At 48.3% G+C, this 23,237-nt stretch overlaps 1 protein-coding gene across 1 annotated transcript in view; it reads right to left on the bottom strand.

Annotated features, from left to right (window-relative positions):
* LOC149365406 (uncharacterized) overlaps window positions 1–5,065 on the bottom strand; it is a 28,930-nt gene extending 23,865 nt beyond the window's left edge. The window contains exons 1-2 of the mRNA XM_089568613.1: window positions 5,036–5,065; window positions 2,684–2,821 (exon numbers count right to left, since the gene is read on the bottom strand). Of these exons, the coding sequence (XP_089424739.1) occupies window positions 2,684–2,821; window positions 5,036–5,065 (168 nt within the window). The remainder of the gene's footprint in view (window positions 1–2,683; window positions 2,822–5,035) is intronic.
* Window positions 5,066–23,237: the final 18,172 nt, after the last annotated feature.

The following is a 23,237-nucleotide window of genomic DNA, read 5'->3' as shown; positions in this document are numbered from 1 at the left end:
CTTCAGAAATACGGAATACTTAAGGTTGGAAACAGAAACAAATTTCCTCTTCAAAACATGTGAAGTTTCAGTAGTTATGAAGATTTTTACCGAGGTTTCTACCTCCTCTATTTTCTGACCTCAACAACTCCGGTGCAGCATTTAAAACCCTCCTCCCATTGCTAACTGCATCAAGTTACTATGCTTTGCAGGGGAAACACACCTGTGTTGCAAAGAGTAAGCATTCCGTATATCTAGTGATCGAAATCCACTCAAGCTGCCGCGGTGGCTCAGTGGTTATGGTGCTCGGCTGCTGACCCGAAAGACGCGGGTTCGATCCCGGCCGCAGCGGTTGAATTTCTTTGGAGGAGAAATTCTAGAGGCCCGTGTACTGTGCGATGTCAGTGCACGTCAAAGAAAAGAACCCCAGGTGGTCGAAATTTCCGGAGCCCTTCACTACGGCATCTCTCATAGCCTCAGTCGCTTTGGGACGTTAAACCCCAATCAACCAATCAACCAACCTTAAGCCCCATAAAACAAAACCAAAACCAAACCAAAACCAAACCGAAATCCACTCAAGAGCTGGAGCAGAATAACCTTTCCCTAAAATAGAGGGCTCTAGATTACAGCTTACTCCCGTTTCACTTCCATGTAGGTATTTCGTGTTTATAGTGCCTGTACAAAGAGCGCAGCCTAGCGTGCACTGTGAACGACGTCACGTGCGTGATTCCCTAGGCTGCTGCTGTTACACGAGCAGATGCAATCCCAGACAGCGCACGCGGGCCGCCTGCTACACCTGCCGTTGGCATCACACTGTGATGCCTGATAACAAAGGCGGGGACAGGTAGGGTTCCCTGGTCACCTTGGCATGCATGCTGAGAGAGATAATCTGATGGCGCTTTCCAGCCGCCAAAGCAGTAGGTAGTCGGTATCAAACATATTGACTAGCGAAATTCACACACACGGGACAACAGAAGGCGACAGAAGACACGCTATTACGAAAAATAGTAGCTGCTAATGCTTTAAGTTGGGCTAGTTGGTAGTCGGTATCACACACAGTGACTAGCGAAATTCACACACACAGGACAAGAGAAGGCGACAGAGCAGGGCGTTTTGCGTTACGACAAGTATGGCGGGATCTCGGACGCGCACGTTCCTGACCGAGATCGTTACCGGCGGCGGTGAACGGAGCGAGAACTAAAAAAAGGCTTTCTCGGCTGCTTCAGTGTCTCCATCAAAAAACAAAACACAGAAGTTCGACAGTTCCGCACCTCTACACAATACCTATTGCCGGGCATGCGATATAAGCGTAACTCCTGTGTGTACGCCTTTATTTTTTAACCTTGTATGACCACATGTGATAAACACCGAGCCCAGCATACTACGCAGTTAAACGAGGCGATAAACGACGGTACGGCATGGAGTGCCCAGACTAGAAAAACAGCCACAGCCGCGCGAGATCCGTGTGTGACGTCACTTACAGGGTACGATTGGCTGCGCTGTGTGTAAAAGCGGCTCGTGATGCAATGTTCACGCTCATAAATCGCATCGCTGCACCTATTTGAAAACTGGTCTGTACCAGGTGGCACAGGGGACCGAACCCTGCACCTCCCGCAGAGGACGTCTGCTGCTGAGCGCTGAGCTCAGCTTTGCGGGTTCAGTTTGCTAACGCGGCGTCTGATTTTCAGTACATCGAGGCAATAACACCTTTGTGTACTAAGATGACCGAAAATGCTCCGGAATCTTGCACAATACGGCTTACCTCGTAGCAGCAGCAGCAGTAAAGCAGCAAAAACAAAGTCAAAACACACCAGCCGATTAGCACTGTGCAACGCGAGATTCAGCGATAGATGTTGAGGCGTTTTGATTTCGCGATATATCGAAGTAAAGAATTTGAGAGCGACAGGCATACATGTATAATTATGGAGCACTCTTTTCAGTTTACCGCGCTTACTCCCTCGTCGATAATCCGCCGCTCCAGGCGCTTGGCAGCACCGCTCTCGGGAGAGCGTTTTGCAACAGCCGCCGCAGAGGAAGCCGGCCATATTACTCCGCTCTCGCCATACCCTTCCTCCTCCATCCACGGCAACCACCCTCGGGCCCTTTCTGAAGTACCATCCCTGGTTGACCATTCCTCTGTTCTCGTCATACCCTCCTCCTTGCATGGCAACCACCTTCCGGTTGCGCATTCCTCCGCTCTCACCGTACTCTCCTAGCATAGTAACACTCCTCCTCCTTCTACTGTAACCCCCCTCCTGGTGGTTCCCATGGTAACCAGCCTACGGTTGCGCATTCCTCCGCTCTCGCTGCACCTTCCTCCTTTCACGGTAACCACCCTCCGGCTTCCACGGTGTCCCTCCTCTTCCTTATTCCCGTGACGACCACCCTGCGGTTGATGATTCCCCATCTCTCACCATACTCTCCGCTTTTCGTCGTTATGTACTACTACTCCTACTTCTACTACCACCACCACCACCACCACCACCACCACCACCACCATCATCATCGTCATCATCATCATCACCATCACCACCACCACCACCACCACCACCACCACCACCATTACTGCTACTCTAAACACAGGGAACGAGCCTTAATAGCTGTTGCTCCAAATAGAATTAACTTAATTTCGTTTGCAGTGATTTAAAGGGTGAGTAAACGATGGATTTTTTCGATGGTGTGAAGAGAAATGCAAAAAGGTCACCTGCAGGTCCCGTCCATCGCTGCCACGATTGAGCACAGACCAACTGAATGCGCGCTGCGGCATCCCTCTTTGCCGCCGAGGCAGTCCAGTTAGGGGACAGGGTGTGACCTTCGTGCGGTGGTGCGGTGGTATACCGTCCTTGGTGCAGGGTCAGGACCTCCACGTCTCTCAGTTTCACTCTGTCCCCTGCAAACGAAGCCGAGCTTGAGCACGGAACACAGTGCTCTGCTCAAGACAGGCGCGTGCCACTGCGCCGGTCTCGACACCAGAAGTGCTTCGCCAGTTGGCAGTAGGGCATGGATCGGCACGCGCTTGCAGGGGTCTTTTACTTTTGCTCCCGATAGCACTACACGGATGGGCAGCAGGGGGGGGGGGGGGGGGGGGGGGTATTTTTTACAGCCGGCGTCGTCGCTTCGGCGTTCACTGTTGTTGCGACGCGCATCTGTTCTTTCCATCTTTCCTGTCACATCGTTCAACTCTCCTCGGTCCGCACGTGACAGCGATTGCGGTTCAGCTCGAGTCAGTGGGCAGGCCCGTGCACTTTCTTTTTCATCCTTTCTTCAGTCGCAACAACAACAACAACAACATAGTACTATAGGGGACAAGCGCCCAGGACGCCCGCGCCAGCAAAAATATGTGTGACTAGAGGCGGTATCTTCTGTATCGGCGTGTCCATTATTGGTAAAAGGGGCGGTCGTCTGGGCATGCATTCGGAACGATGTTCCGATCCTTCGGCTTGATACGCGAGTCAACGCTTCGGCGGCCCGCAGACGTGAGCTGTTGGTAAAATTCGAAAAAAAAAAAAACGCAGGTTGCCATGTCTTATCACAGCGGCGGCATACGCTGGAAGCGTGTAGCCTGTTGACTCATCGTAGGGGCTGCTTCTCGCATCAAACGCAAGGAATAGAAGATGCTCCTAGACAAGCGCCCCTTGGCGCGAAATGGACGCGCCATTCTCGGACCACTAGGCGACGGCGCTGGTGACGCAGCGATGCATTCGAGCAGGCGGCTGCGCGTCCTGGGCATTTCTTCCCCCCAAAGTACCGCAGGCGAAGGTATGGCGCGCATTTCTGCTTATCGCACATCGTTGACTCATAACTACAAGCCCACGCGAGCGCCGGAGTGATACCGCCCCCTCACCGCTTGCTCAAGCGGGGCTAAACGCCGCTGTCTGTCAGTTGCGCCTTTATCAAAAACAATTGGATTCATAGCCGCCTAGACTATAGTAGACGGCATGAGCGAATGGCCGTTATCGAAACTTTAGAGCCGTCACGTCTTGCAAAGACGCGCCAGATAGCACGCCTCACTTATCGCGAACACAATATGATAAGGCTGTGAGCAGCGGTCAGTGCTAAACAAAGATGATCATTATCGTCATCATCAGCCTTACTGCATCGACTGCAGGACAAAGGCCTCTCTCATGGCCCTTCAGTTAACTCCGTCCTCTGCGAGCTACAGCCGCCTTATTCCTGCCGACTTCCAAATCTCATTCGCCCATCTAATCCTCTGATACGTCCTGCTACGCTTGCCCTCTTTTGGTATACCCTCCGTTACTCTAAGGGGACATCGGTTATCTTGCCTTCGAATTGCCTTCGCCTTCGCTCATGCCCATTTGTTCTTGATTTCGACGAGGATGTCATGAACTCACGTTTGTTCCCTGACCCACTCTGCTCTCTTCCGTTCAGCGTTGCACCTATATACAGATCGCTGCGTCGTCCTCAATTTAAGTTGAACCCTTACTGTTAGCCTCCACGTTTCTACCCCCATAGGTGAGTAGCGGTAAGATACAGCTGTTACATACTTTCGTCTTGAGAGATGCTAGTGTTCTGCCGCTCATATGCACTCCACATCATTCTTACATAACAAAGATAGCACTATATAAAGTGCAAACCGTAAAAATGCTCCATTACCGAAGATAATCACGTTACCGTCCCCGCTACGCCCCGCTTAACGAGAACCACAGCAGACAAAGGCGCGCTTCCTCCGGAGTCTTTCTGAGGAGCTCTTCGCACACACACAAAAAAAGGAACACGCGAGGCAAGGAGCTTGAACTGAGGCCTGGGGTAATTTCATTCAGTCATTCGATCAGTATTGCTCGTGAATTTATTCTTTTTCCTAAACGCCGTTCTCTGGCAAGACGAGCACGGTAATGTCTCCCTTTTACAGCCCCATTAATCCCCTCCTTTCTACAGCCAATAAAGGTTTTTCGACCCCACGATATGCACGACGCCATCTGTGTTCAGCATATACTCACATTCGGTGTGCTCTTTCGTCTGGCGATGCATTTCGAAAGCTGGCGGCGCTGCAGCAAGCGTCTCGTTTCAGCTTGTAAAACGTTTCACCTGCCCGTACCCGCACCATAAGCCGCACTGGCGGCCACATCCCCTGGAACTGATAGATTACACTCTTTCCCAGTCAGCAGTTTTGCGAGCGGAAGCTCCGAGCGCCAGTCATCGGTTCGTGCCGTGTCATATCAAGTAATGAAAGCAGACGCGTCTGTAAGCCCGAAGGACGATCGAGTTGGTGATGAATCAGTTTTTACGACGCTTGCATTTTTTCTTTGCGGCCGCTTACGGCCGACACAACGATATGAAATTTCCAACGTCCAAAGCGCCCAAACGAAGGCTTGGGAGGTTAGATTCCCGTTTTAGGAAAGTTGCATATGAGTTGTTCAATCGTTTTGTGGATGTTAGAGCTATTGGAAGGTTACTTTAACCTTTATTCGTGTCATTTCAGAAATTATAGAATAAAGGACATTATGAAGAGTACTTGACAGCGCGAAAAAACAGGTCCAAAGCGAAGGAGGAGACACAACACAGGCGCAGACTATCAACTGAATTTTTATTACATAAAGGAAGCTTTATAGGTGCACAAAACTAGATACCAAAGAAAAGAAAGAAAAGATGTCGCTTTAAAGACACCCTCAAATCAGCTCTCACAATTAAGTCAGACCGAAACACCGCGACAAGTTTCGAATGCAAAGCTACACATCTCTGCTCAGTGTTGGAACGCGCAAGGCAAAAGTCTGAACTCATTGTCACTGGAACCAAGGATACAATCGCCAATAATTGGTGGTATGCTGAGTGCACGCGTGCCTATAGACGGCGGAAAACAGCCTGGAAGAAACCTCTCATAAATCAATGCCGAAAAAATTGGTTGGATTATAAGTATGTCGCAGCAACATTTAAGCGCACTGTCTCCCGAGCGAAGGAGGAGTATATTACAAGTCATTATGATTTTCTTTCTCAGTCAGGAAATAAACGGGCTTTGTTTAATTTTATGAGAAGGAAAGTGATTCCACCGGCTCTCAACATTGAATCCCTCGTTCAGACCCCTGCTGACATCGCTAAGGCCTTAGAGGGAATTGCGTGCGGCCTAGAACGTCGATTTACATCTGCACTTCGTTCTCCAGCTACATTCACAGGCATCTCAAGTGATTTCATTGAGGTCACTATGCCTGAGCTTTCGCAAATTGTTCTGCGCCTAACCCCAGCGGCTCCTGGCCCCGATAAGGTTTTGATCATCTATGATCAAAATTTTGTTTAACGAATCTCCTGAAGACCTATTGACTCTAGTTAATCATTCCCTTAAAGGTCCTTGGATAGACCATGAGTGGCGTCTTGCGGAAATAGTTCCACTGCTTAAAAAACAAGGGGAGGGTTTCACTGCAGACAACATACGCCCGATTTCATTAACAACGAATTTAATGAAATTGGTGGAACGGGTCCTGCTTCATCGTATCATGTGTTTCATTTCTGCAAATAATCTCTTGAATTCTTGTAAAATTGGTTTCAGGCTGGGCTGTTCGATTTGGTGTGCTCATACTGACCTTTAGAGCCGTATTAAATTAGCTCGCAGCACTAAACGGTTTGATGCGCTTGTCACTCTGGATATCAGTAAAGCCTACGACAGCGTCGAGTACTCGACGTACACAGATTACATGACCTTAATTTCCCAAACTATTTCGTAGCCTGGACCTCTGCTTTCTTGAAAAACAGAATTTTATTGCTGCCGAAATGGTGTTTCTTCTAGGAAATTTCGACAGACAAGAGGTGTACCGCAAGGCTCAGTTCTTTGCCCCGTTCTTTTTAACATCTTTCTAAGCTCAATTCCATGCATCCATAATGTGACAACTTACGTGTACGCTGATGACACCGAATTTTTTGCTTCTGCAATTGATATTCACTCTCTTTATCAAACCTTGCAGAATTACCTCAATATTCTTGACAACTGGTTAGGAAGTATTCATCTTTCCCTCAATGTGAACAAATGCGCCTTGTTGGTCTTCCCGGTTTCTCATCCTGTAAATATCTGCGTTGCTTATAGAAATCACATAATTCCTCAAGTTCAAACAGTGAAGTTTCTTGGAGTGATATACGACTCTACTCTTTCCTGGCGGGCACTCATTGAGCAAGCTTCTGCAAAAGGAGTTCGGGCTATTGGCATTCTGCGTAGGCTTTGCAGCGCTAGGTCAGGCATGAGAACACACACACTCCTGCTGATCTATAAAATGTATGTCCGTCCAATTTTGGAGTTCGGCTGTGTTTTATTCTCATGAGCTCCTGCCTCTAAAATTCGCCCTCTTGTGCTCTTGGAGCGTGAGGCGTTGTGCCTGTTTGGGACTTCCAAAATATGTAGCTAATGTTGTCCTGCACCTTGAGGCGCGAATTCCATCTTCATTAGCTAGATTTCGCCTTTTAACAGTCCAAACCTTTTTAAATTTGTGCGACTCTCCTCTTCACATCTCCATTGTAATATTTCTTAGTCAACTTGCAGTCTTTTTAAATGCCACCTGGTCTCGTTTGCGTACTCCGCAGATACGTTTCGTGCAGTCTCTTCTTGATCCTTTAAACATTAATTTCACAGATATCCATCCAATGCATAACATCTCTCCTTCAGTCAAGATTGCATTTGATGACATTTTCCCATCAAATGTAAAGCCGCAGCCCTTTCCTCTCCTTCACGGTTTGTTGCAGGACCACCTAAGGTCCTTTCCTTTTCATATTCTCATTGCTACCGATGCCTCGCAGGATGGTGAAAAGGCAGGTGTGGGCATTTTTTCCCCTACATTGGGATGGTCCTTTTCTCTCCGTCTTCCTGACTTCACTCTAATTTATCTGTCACGGTTATGACGGGCTCTATATCTATTTGCTCTACATTATCATCACCCACTGAGTCTCGGGTATTACGCCTCCATCTAAATTCGGCGCGGTTGCTTTGGGTACCGGGGCACATGGGCATTCAGTTAAATGAGGTTGCCGATTCCTTAGCAAGGGCCTCTCTCTGCGGCCCAATAATTGCTGTCCTGCCAACCTGCGCATATACAGCTGCGGTGAGGTTTCGCAGTTACACATTATTTCAGAAATTTTCAGCTTCGGCGCTTACTTCATCTCCCGAATATCAGCATCTTCTGCATCCTTGGAGTAGCAAAGACTGGCGCTCGCGCAGACTGGAGGTCTCTTTCACGCGTTTGCGATACCTAGAGCCTCTGCTAAATTTCTGCCTTCACAGATCTGGTCTGGCGATTTCTCCACTGTGCCCATTTTGTTCCGAGCCTGAGACAGTGGATCACTACCTGCTGTTCTGCCGCCGCTTCTCTTCTTTGAGGAGGCGCCTATTAGAAATTCCGTTTCACCAGCTGGGTCTGCCTGTGTCCACTGCGGTTTGAAGGTTTATTAAAACGAAATACAAATGAGTTGTTTCATAAAAAAGTTAGTACAGTAGGAGGTCCCAAAGGTTGTTCTTTCCTTTAGCGCTTCTTCGCTTGGACGAAACAATAGGAGTGCGCGCAGTGCTGTTCAAAATTTTCTTCTAGAAACACAGCGACTCCCATGCTAATTTTAATTTTATTCATTTATTTGTTCTATTTATTTTTATTTTTATGCTTTTTCAACATTTATTTAACTATTTTTTTCTCTCTTTCAGTCAGTTAAAAATTCAACCATTCCATGCGTAGCATTCGAATTTGCTCATAAAGCCATCGTCCCGTCTTCGATCTCCCAGTTAACAGGACCCCTGTCGTTGCGTCGTCCAATCTGTCAGCCTTATACCCTGTTACTACTCCTCTTCCTCTAAAAATGCCCCTCTTACAAGCAGTTCACCGCCTGTGTCTTGGCCACTCCCCCGTAGTGGGTATGTGCCATTTTATTTGACGCCAACCAACCAATCAACCACACCAGCGACAGGACGCCAAATTCAACTCAAACCAAGATAGCCTAAAAATAGACAACCACACAAGAAAACAAAAGGTAATGCATCAAGCCAACCCTCCGTGCGGCGCACTAATACTGAAGAAGCTACGTAAAAGCGCTATCGCCTTCGAAAGTGATGTGACACACGCGTCCGCTTCTTCAGGTAAGCTTCCACCAGATATGACATGCCTGATCACTGTGAGTAAACAAGATACTTGTTTTATCCAGCAAAGGAGAACAATCTTTGCAACCTCTGCAGTGCAATGCAAGGTTAGAGCACAGCACCTTTCAACGACCTACGGTGTTCCGCCAGGCGTTCATTAATACATCGACCAGTCTGGCCGATGTAGTTCTTCCCACATGAAAGCGGAACCTGATACGCAACGCCTGTGTCACAGTCTGTAAGCCTCATTATGTGGGCTATCGTGCATCCTCTTCTTGCACTGTCACCGCCATGCTCAAGCCTATTGCGCACAGAACTGCACACGCCACCCAGCTTATTCTTCGGGGTGAAAACAACGTTAACTCCTTACCGCGCCCCCACCTTTTTCAGGCGATGTGAAATATCATGGACATAAGGTATTCCCACCATACGTTTTCTCGAACTCTCCTCAGACCTTCCCGTCTTGAGCAGGATCCTTTCAGAGAGATGATACAAGGCCCGATCAGGAAAACCAGCTTCCTTAAGCCTGTGCATTTGCGCCAGGAAGCCTGCCTTCACCGTGTGGCTACAGGATTTTGAAAGGGACGCTTTCAAGCAAGTAGTAGCAATGCCGGCCTCAACCAATCTTGAACGACCGGAACTGTGGTTAAGGAGCGGTTTTTTCGTCCTTGGGTGATATTCCCAGCACGTTCTACTCCCGTGACTGCTGATCCTCAGGTCAAGGAACTGGATGAAGCCTGACTGCGGTAATTCAAAGGTAAACCGCGAACCTTCGCCCCTTTCTTTGAAACACTTGAGGACGTCCGGAATCACCCGGGGGTAGCATTGCTTTAGGAAAATAAAAAAATCGTCCACATACCGGAAAACCCTTTCAGTAAGGCCAGGAAGATCTTCCGCTAGTTTCTTATCTATTTTACTAAGGGAAATATCGCTCAGGACAGGCGCGACCAATACAAACGCCACATTTCTGGGCATACACTTTTCCGCTCCTGCGGTAATTCAAAGGTAAACCGCGAACCTTCGCCCCTTTCTTTGAAACACTTGTGGACGTCCGGAATCACCCGGGGGTAGCATTGCTTTAGGAAAATAAAAAAATCGTCCACATACCGGAAAACCCTTTCAGTAAGGCCAGGAAGATCTTCCGCTAGTTTCTTATCTATTTTACTAAGGGAAATATCGCTCAGGACAGGCGCGACCAATACAAACGCCACATTTCTGGGCATACACTTTTCCGCTCCTGCGGTAATTCAAAGGTAAACCGCGAACCTTCGCCCCTTTCTTTGAAACACTTGTGGACGTCCGGAATCACCCGGGGGTAGCATTGCTTTAGGAAAATAAAAAAATCGTCCACATACCGGAAAACCCTTTCAGTAAGGCCAGGAAGATCTTCCGCTAGTTTCTTATCTATTTTACTAAGGGAAATATCGCTCAGGACAGGCGCGACCAATACAAACGCCACATTTCTGGGCATACACTTTTCCGCTCCTGCGGTAATTCAAAGGTAAACCGCGAACCTTCGCCCCTTTCTTTGAAACACTTGTGGACGTCCGGAATCACCCGGGGGTAGCATTGCTTTAGGAAAATAAAAAAATCGTCCACATACCGGAAAACCCTTTCAGTAAGGCCAGGAAGATCTTCCGCTAGTTTCTTATCTATTTTACTAAGGGAAATATCGCTCAGGACAGGCGCGACCAATACAAACGCCACATTTCTGGGCATACACTTTTCCGCTCCTGCGGTAATTCAAAGGTAAACCGCGAACCTTCGCCCCTTTCTTTGAAACACTTGTGGACGTCCGGAATCACCCGGGGGTAGCATTGCTTTAGGAAAATAAAAAAATCGTCCACATACCGGAAAACCCTTTCAGTAAGGCCAGGAAGATCTTCCGCTAGTTTCTTATCTATTTTACTAAGGGAAATATCGCTCAGGACAGGCGCGACCAATACAAACGCCACATTTCTGGGCATACACTTTTCCGCTCCTGCGGTAATTCAAAGGTAAACCGCGAACCTTCGCCCCTTTCTTTGAAACACTTGTGGACGTCCGGAATCACCCGGGGGTAGCATTGCTTTAGGAAAATAAAAAAAATCGTCCACATACCGGAAAACCCTTTCAGTAAGGCTAGGAAGATCTTCCGCTAGTTTCTTATCTATTTTACTAAGGGAAATATCGCTCAGGACAGGCGCGACCAATACAAACGCCACATTTCTGGGCGTTCACTTTTCCGCTCCTGCGGTAATTCACAGGTAAACCGCGAACCTTCGCCCCTTTCTTTGAAACACTTGAGGACGTCCGGAATCACCCGGGAGTAGCATTGCTTTAGAAAAATCAAAAACTCGTCCACATACCGGATAACCCTTTCAGTAAGGCCAGGAAGATCTTCCGCTAGTTTCTTATCTATTTTACTAAGGAAAATATCGCTCAGGACAGGCGCGACCAATAAAAACGCCACATTTCTGGGCGTACACTTTTCCGCCCCATCCCACGAAGGTGGAGCACAGGTAAAAGGAAAGGAGCTCTATAGGAAACTTTCCACCCTGACACCACATTGCGCAATGAACGCAACCTCGTCATTATCCTCGAGGATGCAATCCTTTACATGTTAAGCACGTTAACCAAAGCTGGGTGGTGTGGATGGATGGATGGATGGAAACAACTTTATTACACAAAAAAAAAATCTTCCAGGGTGGTCCCCTACTGGTCCAGGAGTCCACGGGCTAGTGCTTCACTTAAAGCCCGATCCACTAGCCATTTCTGGCCGGCGGGCTGAGCGGTCCGTAAAGCAGCCTCCCAGGAAGAATGAGTGGGATTGGGGATGGGGGATACTGCCTTTGGGGAAGGACATTCCCAAAGGTAATGGAAAAGTGTGGATTTGGGCACGCCACAGGTGTTACAATCAGGAGGAAAGGTGGGATGAAAGCATGAGAGGCGGTGGGGTGAAATAAAGCAGCCTGTCTGTAATTGCCGCCATGTGGCGCTGGATAAGGGCGACAAGGCACTGTGGGGTGGTGGCAGTGTCATGCGGCTGAATTTGTAAAATGTGGTAATTTGGTGATATGTAGAGAGGACCGAAGGGGCTTCTTGCGCAGGGTTGGGTGCCTGATCCTCCGGGGTCCGGGAGGAGAGTTCTCGGGCCAGCGCATGAACGCGCTCATTACCGGGGATCGAGGCATGCCCAGGGACCCACGACAGAGTAACCGTTCGGTCGAGAGAGGTGGCCGTGGTAAGAATACGGTGTGTTGCCGGAGTCGCCACGCCCTGTAGGTAGTGGCGGTACGCGGCCTGTGAATCTGTGCAAATATCTGTTATGTTTTTGTCAATGATGGAGTGGGCCAGAGCGAGTGCGATGGCGGCTCCTTCCGCCTCTGCAGGCGAATTAGTTCGAATAGTGGCAGCGGCCCCCACTGTGCCGTCTTCATAGGCTGCGACTGCCGTGAAATATCCTGGTTTAGAATTTTGTGCCGCGTCGACATAAAGGATATCGGAGCGGTTGCTGTATGTTTTCGTGTAATAGCTCGCTCGTGCCTGCCGCCTACCGTGATGGAGACTAGCACTCATATTGCGCGGTAGGGGCTTCTGATATATGTGATCCTGCGTGCGCAGAGAAATCATGTAAGGTGTAGGACTTGTTGGGGTGGGAATTGGTGGATTGAGACGTAGCTGTCGCAGTAGGCATTGTCCTGTTTCCGTGCGACTCAGGCGGACTAATTGGTTGGTGCGCTGAGCCTCTATTAATTCCATCACTGTATTGTGGGTACCAGTGGCCAGGAGACGTTTCGTGCTAACCGTCCGTGGAAGACGTAAGGCAGAGGTGACAGCCGTGCGTATTAGGATGTCTGCCTGTTGTCTTTGCCGCTGAGTGAGTATGTGGTATGGAAGGTGATATGTAATGCGGCTAATGATTAGTGCATTTGTCATATTGAGGGTCTCGCGTTCAGACAGCCCATGATTGCGTGCTGCCACCCGCCTGATAAGTGCAGCGACCTGTTTGGTCTGTCTCTGCAAGAGCTGAAGGGTGGCGGTTGCATCGAGTGTGTTGTTAATTAGAAGGCCGAGAATCTTCACCTGAGGCACAATGGGCACTGGATTCCCGTACATGTGCAGTTCAATCGGGGGGTCACTGGGGAGGGGTTTCAGCTGCAGGAGTTCCGATTTATTTGGAGAGCAACGGAGGCCTGTGTTTGCTAAATGAGTGGTGGTGATGTCTATGGCAGATTGTAGGATATCCTGGGCTGTTCCAAGGGATCCTGCCGTTGTCCAGAGGGTTATATCATCTGCGTATATGGCTGTGTGGAGCCCTGGGACAGCAGCAAGGGCGTTTGCCAGTGGCGCTAGGGCAATGTTAAAGAGTAAAGGTGATAGAACCGCCCCATGTGGGGTTCCCCGATTAGGCAGGGGGAAAGGCTGGGAGGCAATATCCCCAAGGTGGAGGTCTGCCGTGCGCCCCTGAAGGAAGGCCCGAATATATTGCCATATGCGGGTGCCGCACCCCGTGGTGGCTAATGTCGTGAGGATATGGTCATGGCTTATTGTGTCGAAAGCCTTATGGATATCCAGGGCCAGTATGGCTCGCGTAGAGGCTGTACGACGCTTAGTGCAAAAGAGGGACTCTTTAAGCGCGAGAAGTACGTCTTGCGCCGAGATGTTTGGGCGGAAGCCGAATTGAACGTTTGAGAGAAAGCCTGTTGTTTCTAGGAATGGTTGCAGGCGATTGAGAATGACGTGCTCGAAGAGCTTGCCAACACAGCTCGTTAAGGAGATGGGGCGCAAATTTTGAAGAGTGAGGGCTTTGCCCGGTTTGGGTATAAATCGCATGCTGGCATGGGTCCAGGCTGATGGTAGCGTCCCAGCTTGCCAGTGGTTATTAAAGAGCTCCGTGAGTTCCTGGAGGGAGACATCGTCCAGATTGAGTAGTGCCTTATACGTTATGCCATCCGGCCCCGGCGCCGTAGAGCGGCGAATACTAAAGAGTGCTCGGCGGACTTCGTTTAAGGTGATGTCGGCATCAAGTTCTGGGTTAGGTGGAGGTTGATTGGGTGGATCTGCCGACTGAAGAGATGTGGGTATATAAGTGTCCCGTAGTTGGCCAATTACGTCGGTGCCCTTTTGGAGCTCTAGTTGTATTAGACGTTGTGTGTTTACTTGTGTCTGAGATTTAGTGGTTGTTGGATCCAAGAGAGAGCGTAGGAGGGACCACGTGCGTTTAGTGCTTAATGTACCCTTCAGGTCGTTACAAAAGGTTGCCCAGTTTGCGCGGGCTAGCGTGTTCGCGTATTCTTCTGCCTCGCGAGTGAGAGCGGCTATGCGGAGTCTCAATTTACGATTGTGTCGCTGGTGACGCCAGCGCTTGAGAAGTCCCTGTCGGGCCTCCCATAGATGAGCCAGATGCGGATCAACCTGCGGTGCCTTAGGGGTATTTTTAATGCTTTTGCTGTTCGCCTGGATGGCCTTCACCAGACGGTCTGTCCAGTCAGTGACAGTACGGGGTTCTGTCGAATCAGTTGCCAAATATGAGCGCAATTTATCCCAGTCAGTGAGAAGCTGCGAACGAGGGTTGAAAATCTTGGATTCATAAGATATAATAGTGGAGACTGGAAAATGGTCACTTCCAAGGCTATCCTGGAGCACCGTGTGAGATTTAACGATTATGTTCTGTGTGGCCCATGTGAGATTGGGTGTGGTGTCGCGGGTGACGCTTGTGCCAATGCGAGTGGGTACGGTGGGGTTTGTGATCAGGGTAAGGTTGTAATCAGCCATTGCGGTAGAAATCAGATTACCTTTGGGGGTATCCGAGTTGTATCCCCAGTGCGTGTGACGTGCATTAAAATCACCCACCACAAGAAGGTTTGAGGAACGGAAGGAGCCCAGGATACCCGGAATAACTCTGCCTTTATCTTTAGGATTGCTGTATATGTTAATAATAGTGAGGCCATGTGTGTGTCCTGGTGAGCTTAGCTCTATCGCGGTATATTGAGTGCCCTTGCTGTCGGGCGTGTTTGTCGGTGTGCATTGCTGGGCGCAATAGGCTTGAGCATGGTGGTGACAGTACAAGGAGACGATGCCCACAGAAAGAGGCTTACAGACTGTGACACAGGTGTTGTGTATCAAGTTCCGCTTTCTTGTGGCAAGAACTGCATCGGCCAGACTGGTCGATCTATTAATGAACGTCTGGCGGAACCCCGTAGGTCATTGAAAGGTGCTGTGTCCTCTAACCTTGCATTGCACTGCAGAGGTTGCAAAGATTGTTTTCCTTTGCTGGATAAAACAAGTGTCTTGTTTACTGACAGTGATCAGACATGTCGTGAGCAGGTGGAAGCTTCCCTGATCAAAAAAGACGCGGACGCGTGGGTCGCATCACCTTGGGTTAACGTGCTTGGTAAGGAGATAGCGTTTTTACGTAGCTTCTTCAGTACGAGTGCACAGTAAGGGGGTTGGTTTGATGCATTACCTTTTGTTTCTTTTTGTTTTCTTTAGCGGTTTTATGTTTTTAGGTCATGTTGGTTTGAGTTGAGGGTGGCTTCCTATCGCTGGTGTGGAAGTGAGGGTAGTGATTCCTTTTCTTTGGTGTCTGTTTTTGTGCACCTATAAAGCTTCCTTTCTGTAATAAATATCGCTAAATATCGCTAAAGTAGCGCTCGTGTTGTTCGTGTCTTCTTGTGTCCTGTCCTACTCTGCGCTATATTATCTCGCTATAAATATTCAGCTGATGGCCTGCGCCTGTGTTGTGTCTCCTCGTTCGCTTTGGTACGGTTTTTTCGCGCTGCCAAAGTATGAATCCTCACCAACTAGCTCAATTTTCTGTTCTTATTAACTTCATTTATTATTCAATGGGCTCTTTTCCTATAACCAGGGTTGCCCCCGAGGCCGACAAGTCAAGGTGTGTCAGCGAATACTCCGCAGTCGTGATGGACCACAAAAGAAAAACGAAGACACCAAGACGAATGAAAGAGCTGATAGAATACTTGCTGTCTGAGGGCTTGAGGCCTCTCCGGTCCGACAAGGAGGGGTTCTTTGTTCTAGTGCCGGGGGGGATTTTCACCGAGAAAGCAGAGGAGGCAGTCAAAAAGAACTTCAAGGAAGTGGATCTGAGGCCTGGGCAGTCAAAAAGAACTTCAAGGAAGTAAATCTGAGGCCTGCTTTCATTAAGAAACAAGCCAAAGTGCTGCTGGAAAGGATGAATCTTGATGGATTGAGCTCCACTGTCAGCATCAGCAATGGTACCGTTCTGGACCTAATTTTCACCGCCAAAACCCATAAGCCAGACGTTTCTCTTTAGGGCTATTGTGTCGGAGCGAGCCACTTGGCAACATGCTGTTTCAGGCTTTCTACGGCGACATCTTAGCTCTCTCAGGCTGTCCGACCTTTTTTTGGTAAAGAATTCTAGAGGGTGTCGAGTTTCTGTCACATCGGGAGAACAGGAAGCACTTCGCCTTCAAAGTTGATGTTGAGGATTTATTTTAGTTTACCCTATGCTCAGATTATGAAGTGTGTAAAGGTCGTCGAGGATAATGATGAAGTTGTGTTCATTGCACAATGTGGTGTCTCGGTGGAAAGTTTCCTAGAGCTCCTTTCCTTTCCCCTGGGCTCCACCTTCGTCGGATGGGGCGGAAAAGTGTACGTCCAGAAGTCTGGCGTTTGCATTGGCTCCCGAGTCGCGCCTGTCCTGAGCGATATTTTCCTTAGTGAAATGGATAAGAAACTAGCGGAAGATCTTCCTGACCTTACGGAAAGGGTTTTCCGGTATGTGGACGATTTTTTGTTTTTCTAAAGCAATGCTACCCCCGAGTGATTCCGCACGTCTTCGAGTGTTTCAAAGAAAGGGGCGAAGAATGGCCTGAGGGGCGAGTTGGTGCATGATGAAATGAACGCTGGCGCAACAAGGACAATAACAAGAAGAGGACACCACATGCGCACACTACCAACTGTTTATTATACGGACCTTCGCCCCTTTCTTCAAAGGGGCGAACGTTTACCTTTGAATTACCGCAGTCAGGCTTCATCCAGTTTCTTGACCTGAGGATCAGCAGTCACTATACTCCGTTTCATACATAGCTGTCAACGCTGCCAAAGGTACGAAAGTAGTCCGCTGCAAAGAACAAGCAAAATGTATCCGTCCGCCTCGCGTCGTGGCTGAGTGGTACAAAGCGCGCGCCTATGAGTTCATTTTACAAGATGCCAAGGTTCGACTCCCGGCTTGGCTGGTTTTTTTTTTTCATTTCTTTTTTATTTTTATTAAAATATTTTTTTTTTCATTTCTTTTTTATTTTTATTAAAATCATCATTAGGTAGAAAGTCGAAACTGTCAAACTCTAATGCCTACCTTGAAAAACACAGCGCTCTTTACTTGCTTCGAAGGGAAAAGGCAGTGTAGTCTATTGGCGACGGACGTGATTGCGAAGTGCTTTTCTCGGGCAATGAGCGACTTTTTAGCATGCGGCACACAAGGTGATCTTATTCCAGTAGAGATACCTTCTTTCTTGAACCTCGCAACTGTCCGAGGGCTCACCCCGGTCACCTCGCCCACAGTTTCGAGAACTTCACGCGCAGTCTTCTCCGGGAAGCGCTTCCTTACGCTACAGTAAACGTTGACAATCACCTGCTTGCAGTTTCTCGAAATTTTCGGAGGCTTCAGCTTGGAGAATATGCGAGCAGGAGATGTTTTTAAAGCCGCAGTGGGCGAAGAAAACAAGCGAGTAGGAGATAGCGGTGCCATTTTCGCATACTCGGAAACCGAAAGACGAAAGCAGACGACATCGCCGGCTGGCCTAGCTGCGAAAACCTGATACAGGAGGAGCCGAAAAAAAACCCAGAAAACTAAGGCACTCTGTTTTGAAGAACATTAAAGAAAAAGCAATCTTTTTGCAAAATAAAACACCATTATCATTATACTGCAATATTAACCAACAACAACTTTAATATTGAGTTCATTACTCTTTTCACTTTCGACGCACTACATTACGATGCGGACGAGGAGCGCGAACAGGCGCCGTAGCCTTGGCTGCGTTGACAGCTATGTATGAAACGGAGTATAGAGTAGACCGTGCTGGGAATACCATCCAACGACGAAAAAGCCGCTCCTTAACCACAACCGGCATTGCTACTGCTTGCTTGAAAGCGTCCCTTGCAAATTCCTGTAGCCACAAGGTGGAGGCAGACTTCCTGTGGCAAATGCACAGGCTTAAGGAGGCTCGTTTTCCTGATCGGACCTTGTCTTAGCTCTCTGAAAGGATCCTGTACAAGAAGGGAATGAATGTCTGAGGAGAGTTCGAGAAAACGTATGGTGAGAATACCTTACGTCCACGGTATTTCACTTCGCCTGAAAAAAGTGGGGGCGCGGTAAGGAGTTAACGTTCTTTTCACCCCGAAGAATAAGCTGGGTGGTGTGTGCAGTGCTGGGCGCAATAGGCTTGAGCATGGAGTTGAGAGTGCAAGGAGAGGATGCACGGTGGTCCACAGAAAGAGGCTTACAGACTGGGACACAGGTGTTGTGTATCTAGTTCCGTTTTCATGTGGCAAGAACTACATCTGCCAGACTGGTCGATGTATTAATGAAAGTCTGGCGGAACACCGTAGGTCATTGAAAGGTGCTGTGTCCTCTAACCTTACATTGCCCTGTAGAGGTTGCAGAGATTGTTTTCCTTTGCTGGATAAAACAAGTATCTTGTTTACTCACAGAGATCCGGCATGTCGTGAGCTGGTGGAAGCTTACCTGATCAAAAAAGAAGAAGACGCGGGTGTCGCATCACCTTCGGTTAACGTGCTTGATAAGAAGATAGCGTTTTTACGTAGCTTCTTCAGTACGAATGCACAGTACGGGGTGTTCGTTTGATGCATTACCTTTTGTTTTCTTTTGTGGTCGTCAATTTTTAGGCCATGTTGGTTTGAGTTGATTGTGGCTTCCTATTGCTGGTGTGGAAGTGAGTGTTTACTTTTCTTTCTTTTCTTTGGTATCTGGTTATGTGCACCTATAGAGCTTCTTTTCTGTAATAAAAATTCAGTTGATAGGATGCGCCTGTGTTGTGTCTCCTCGTTCGCTTTGGACCTGGTTTTTCGCGCTGCCAATTGTGAATCCTCACCAACTATCCCAATTTTCTGTTCTTATGAAGAGTATATTGAATTTTGTCTAAAAAAATTACGTTATAAAGTTCATTGCTAGATGGCACAACACTCAACTACTAGGCCAGACTTGCGTGGTAGGTCCGAATGGCTTGCAGTGCCGCAGCGAAACTGAGCTCCATATGTTATGCCAAACCCTTCTAATATATCGCTGCGGGAAATCAGTAAACCAGCTATGCAGCCAAGCCCGGACATATGAATTCGGATATTTCGAATTACTGGATTTATCGAGCACGCTGATTATCCCCATGAAAATCCTGCGTACAAGTATGCGAGAGTGGTGCAGTATACCGGACTGCAGTTTTTCCGGTCGTTCGATATATCGAAGTGGTGCCTCCTACCATTCTTCAATGACTTTTCACGCGCGCAGATGGGTCGGCTGCGCGGCTTTGGGAATCTATTATCATGCATCGCTAGCGCTGTGAAACCGAGTGACGAGGCGAACGTGGGGTGTGCTTGAGAGTGGCCTTACGGGGAGCTTTACGTAAGCTAGGGTCTTGTCCGGCTCAACCTGCTGTGACCCTGACAGATTCGAAATCTGCCCTTCAAAGATTGGATCGCGGCTTTCCTACTGATGCCTTGTCTCTTGGCTCTCTACGCATAGGGCGTAATCTGCACAGCAGAGGTTTCTCCATAAGATTCCAATGGGTGGCCTCACATATAGGTGTCAGGCAACGAGATGACGATAGTCTCGCCTATAAAGCGCTGTCAGGTAACAGTCGAGAAAAGTCTCTTAAAATGCCAAGAGATTCTTCAGAGAAACGGTGCTCAGCCATTTCAGTACCCTGTAGAGTTCATCCTACAAGCCATGTGTGACCAAGGAACTAAAAGATCCCAGGCCACATTACTGCATCTCATTCGTACGGGCTCTGCTTGACCCCTGCGTGGATTCATAAGACGGGCGTGGCATCGTCTCCGCTGTGTTCCACATGTGGTGCGTGCTGTGGTACATAACATTATCTTATGTGATCTCCAGAGTACAACGCGAAAAGATGTATGTTGTTCGCTTTCCTCAAGAATACAGGAGCCCCTTACAGTAGTTCCCTTCAGGACGTTGTCTATCCGCGCGCGGAAAACAGTCGTGTAGAAAGGAGGCTTCGCGCCTCTTTAAAAGTTCCTCTAGGACTCGTATTTGGACTCCAGATGGTGGCAGTAGAAGTTGACTGTTACGGGGTGATGGTGTTTAGACCTATGCAGATCAGTCAGGTCTCAGGCATGTGCCTTATTTATAGACCTTATTCAGCATTGAAGTGTCGCTACGGTGGAGCATTTGCCGGCAGGATCCGCAAGGCTAACCCCATCTGTAACTTGCAACAATCTCAACCTCATGGTCTTCGATCTCCTGTACCCATTTTCCACGCCGCATCTAAAGTCTTGCTGTGAAGCCAACCTAACTAACTTAAGGCCCTGACCTGTCATGCTTCGCTCGCTTCTTTGTTGAAGGCGTTGCGGAAACTAACTATGCGTTAATTTTAGTGAGCGATTATGTATTAGCACTAGAAGTCTTCCGATATACAGTGGCCAGTTCCAAAGACCTACTGTGCGCTGCCACTGCGCCGACGGGCACTTTTTCGCGTTGCTGCAAGAAGCGCGCCACTAGCGCCGATGCAATGCATTCTTGCTTCTAGTCTATAGCGAACAACTTTATATAAGAAACTGTCGGTATATCGAACTGTTCCGTCGCCTCTTCGTGTTCGATATATTGGGGTTCGACTGGATTCACTAAATATCATTTATGTAGGCTACAAGTGTGGACTTTAATATATGACCCTCTGTATGAAAAACCGTTCTTCCTGCGTATAAAAACACACGACTTATTTCTACACATAAAAATGATCTGTGCATGTGCTCCATACTTGCGCCTACATCAAACAGTACACGGGCCTTTAGCATTTCACCTCCATCGAAATGCGGCCGCCGAAGCCGGGATCGAACTTACGGCTTTCGGGTTAGCAGCCGAGCACCATAACCATTGAGCCACTTCAGCGGCATCAGTGGTCACTTTGCGCAATATGTAAATTGGCTTGTAGAAATATTTATCAGATTGTACATTTTGCTCAACTTGATTTTTAGGCATACACATTGTGAATATTTGCTGGATGCAATAACTGACGAGGGCGTGAGTCCACTTGATTTAGTCCAGTTGGTCGGGTGGCCAAAAACACAAGTGGAACCCATTGGAAGATCCAATTGGAAGCAATTGGAATGTGCAATTGGTTCCAGTTGTAATTTCCAACCTTCTTTTTTTTTCTTTTACTAAGGAGTAACCGAAACTACACAGGCTTCTTTTCCTTCTGCGCATGAAGGAAGGAAATCTGAGACCCCATGTAACCCAGATGCAGTGCGAAAAGCGTGCCGGAAGTCATGTGTCATTTCTAAGCCTATGTATAAGGCGCCATTGTTGCTGAGAGCAGCGTGGCGGTCGACGTTGGCGCCGCGGGCAGCTGACAGTCACGGGGGAGGAGGAGGTATGACCTAAGCATATGGCGCGACCGCATCTTCCGCGTTGATTCCGCGCGTGGGGCGGCTTCGTGAAAAGTGACGTCACGGGCTCTCCTTAGTTATTTTCTTCCTCCATGCATCTGCGCAAGGTTTCCCAAGCGGCGCAGAATGGCGCCAGCACCGTGGACGCCAGCAATCTTTTGAGGCGTAGTTTGCTGTGACACAGGATGTCGCCAGGAAATGCTTATGCCGCAGAATGACTCAAATGGCGTAGCAGTTCCACCTCTGTAAGGACAATAAAGCTGAGTGTAAATCAGCCGGAGGAAACAGTAAATCATGAGCCAAATTGAAAACTCTTATCACCTGCTAATACAGCATATATGACCGCATACATTTTGGCTGTTTTGTCGTTACCGTTAGCTATTGCATTAATTTTTCTTTCACGAAACCTCCTGCATCTCTTGCTATTAGCACTTTCACCTTGCTTTCATAAATATGTTTGAGTCCACCATTTCCTCAAGTATGTTACCAGTTCATACTGTTCAGCGAGCAGAAATGATAACTCCCCTTATTGCACTGTCACAGGTGATAATTGGGGAAGTACAGGGTTAAGGCAGTGACCAAAAAAAAAAAAACGCAACCTTTTTGCACTAGTTTAACACCTTTTAATCCCCTTTTTTTATTGCTGTACAGCAAGGAGATTACTACTCTGATTAAAAGTTTTTCTTTCTTATGGAAAATGGCGCAGCCTCCAAGGCCGAGAAATACATGCAGCAACACTTCCAGCTCCAAGCAGACACGCTCTGCTGGAATCGCTGAAATACGTTCAGACAATTAGTGGTGCTTTCCACTGTGTAAGCACCGCATCTATGACCGTTTCTATCTTAAAGCTCAGGCTGAAGGTTAAATACAGGGGCAAAGTTAATTTTGTTCAGTAGATAGAGACTTTGACGAAAATAATCCCAAACAAGCTAGAAATGCGCCATTGGCAAAAAAAGATGCTGCGATTATGCTTTATCATGGATGTGTTTGACAGGAGCAGCGTTCGGATGTGCTGCATCATCCTGGCGTTCATTGTGACCCAAGAACCTCTTTTTATTGCGTAAGCAATACTGCGCCAAGTTTCGAGCCGTCGCGTAGCTCCCGGCGGTGGCCGAGGTCAAACAGATGGAGCGCCGTTGCCATAGCAACCGTTTCAGCCGCGCTCCACCAGGTGGCAGGACCGTCGCTGCGCCGCCGCCGCTGCCGCGCGCTTATTTTTTTTTATAGTCGCGCGCTCTCGACGCATGTGCCAGAATGTGGAGAGAGGTGAGGAAGCGGGAGGGAAACGGGGAATAAATACGCGCGTTCGCCCCGGGCAAAAGAGTTGCTGCTTGCTTACGCAACTTGCCCGGTTTAACCAGAGCTAAACCACAGCTAACTTTTTTTGCTTGTTCTGACCTGCTCATCCTTCTTCTACAGAGTGCCTTACCTGTTTCCACACCCTCCTCCTTTCGCCTTTTCCTCCTCATCATCTGTCAGGTAATGCCAACACAGTTAAAGCTACGGAATGGGTGCTTAGCAGCTGCTCAGTAAAAGAAGCAATCGTGGAAAAATAAGTCTTTCTTGCCAGTCATGGAAGTGAACAAGAAAACACAACGGC

The sequence above is a fragment of the Amblyomma mixtum genome, chromosome 1, assembly GCF_055824585.1.
Source record: "Amblyomma mixtum isolate Tamu chromosome 1, ASM5582458v1, whole genome shotgun sequence".
NCBI lineage: Eukaryota > Metazoa > Arthropoda > Arachnida > Ixodida > Ixodidae > Amblyomma > Amblyomma mixtum.
The sequence above is the reverse complement of the archived record's forward strand: the minus strand, read 5'-3'. Positions and strand labels throughout refer to the sequence as shown.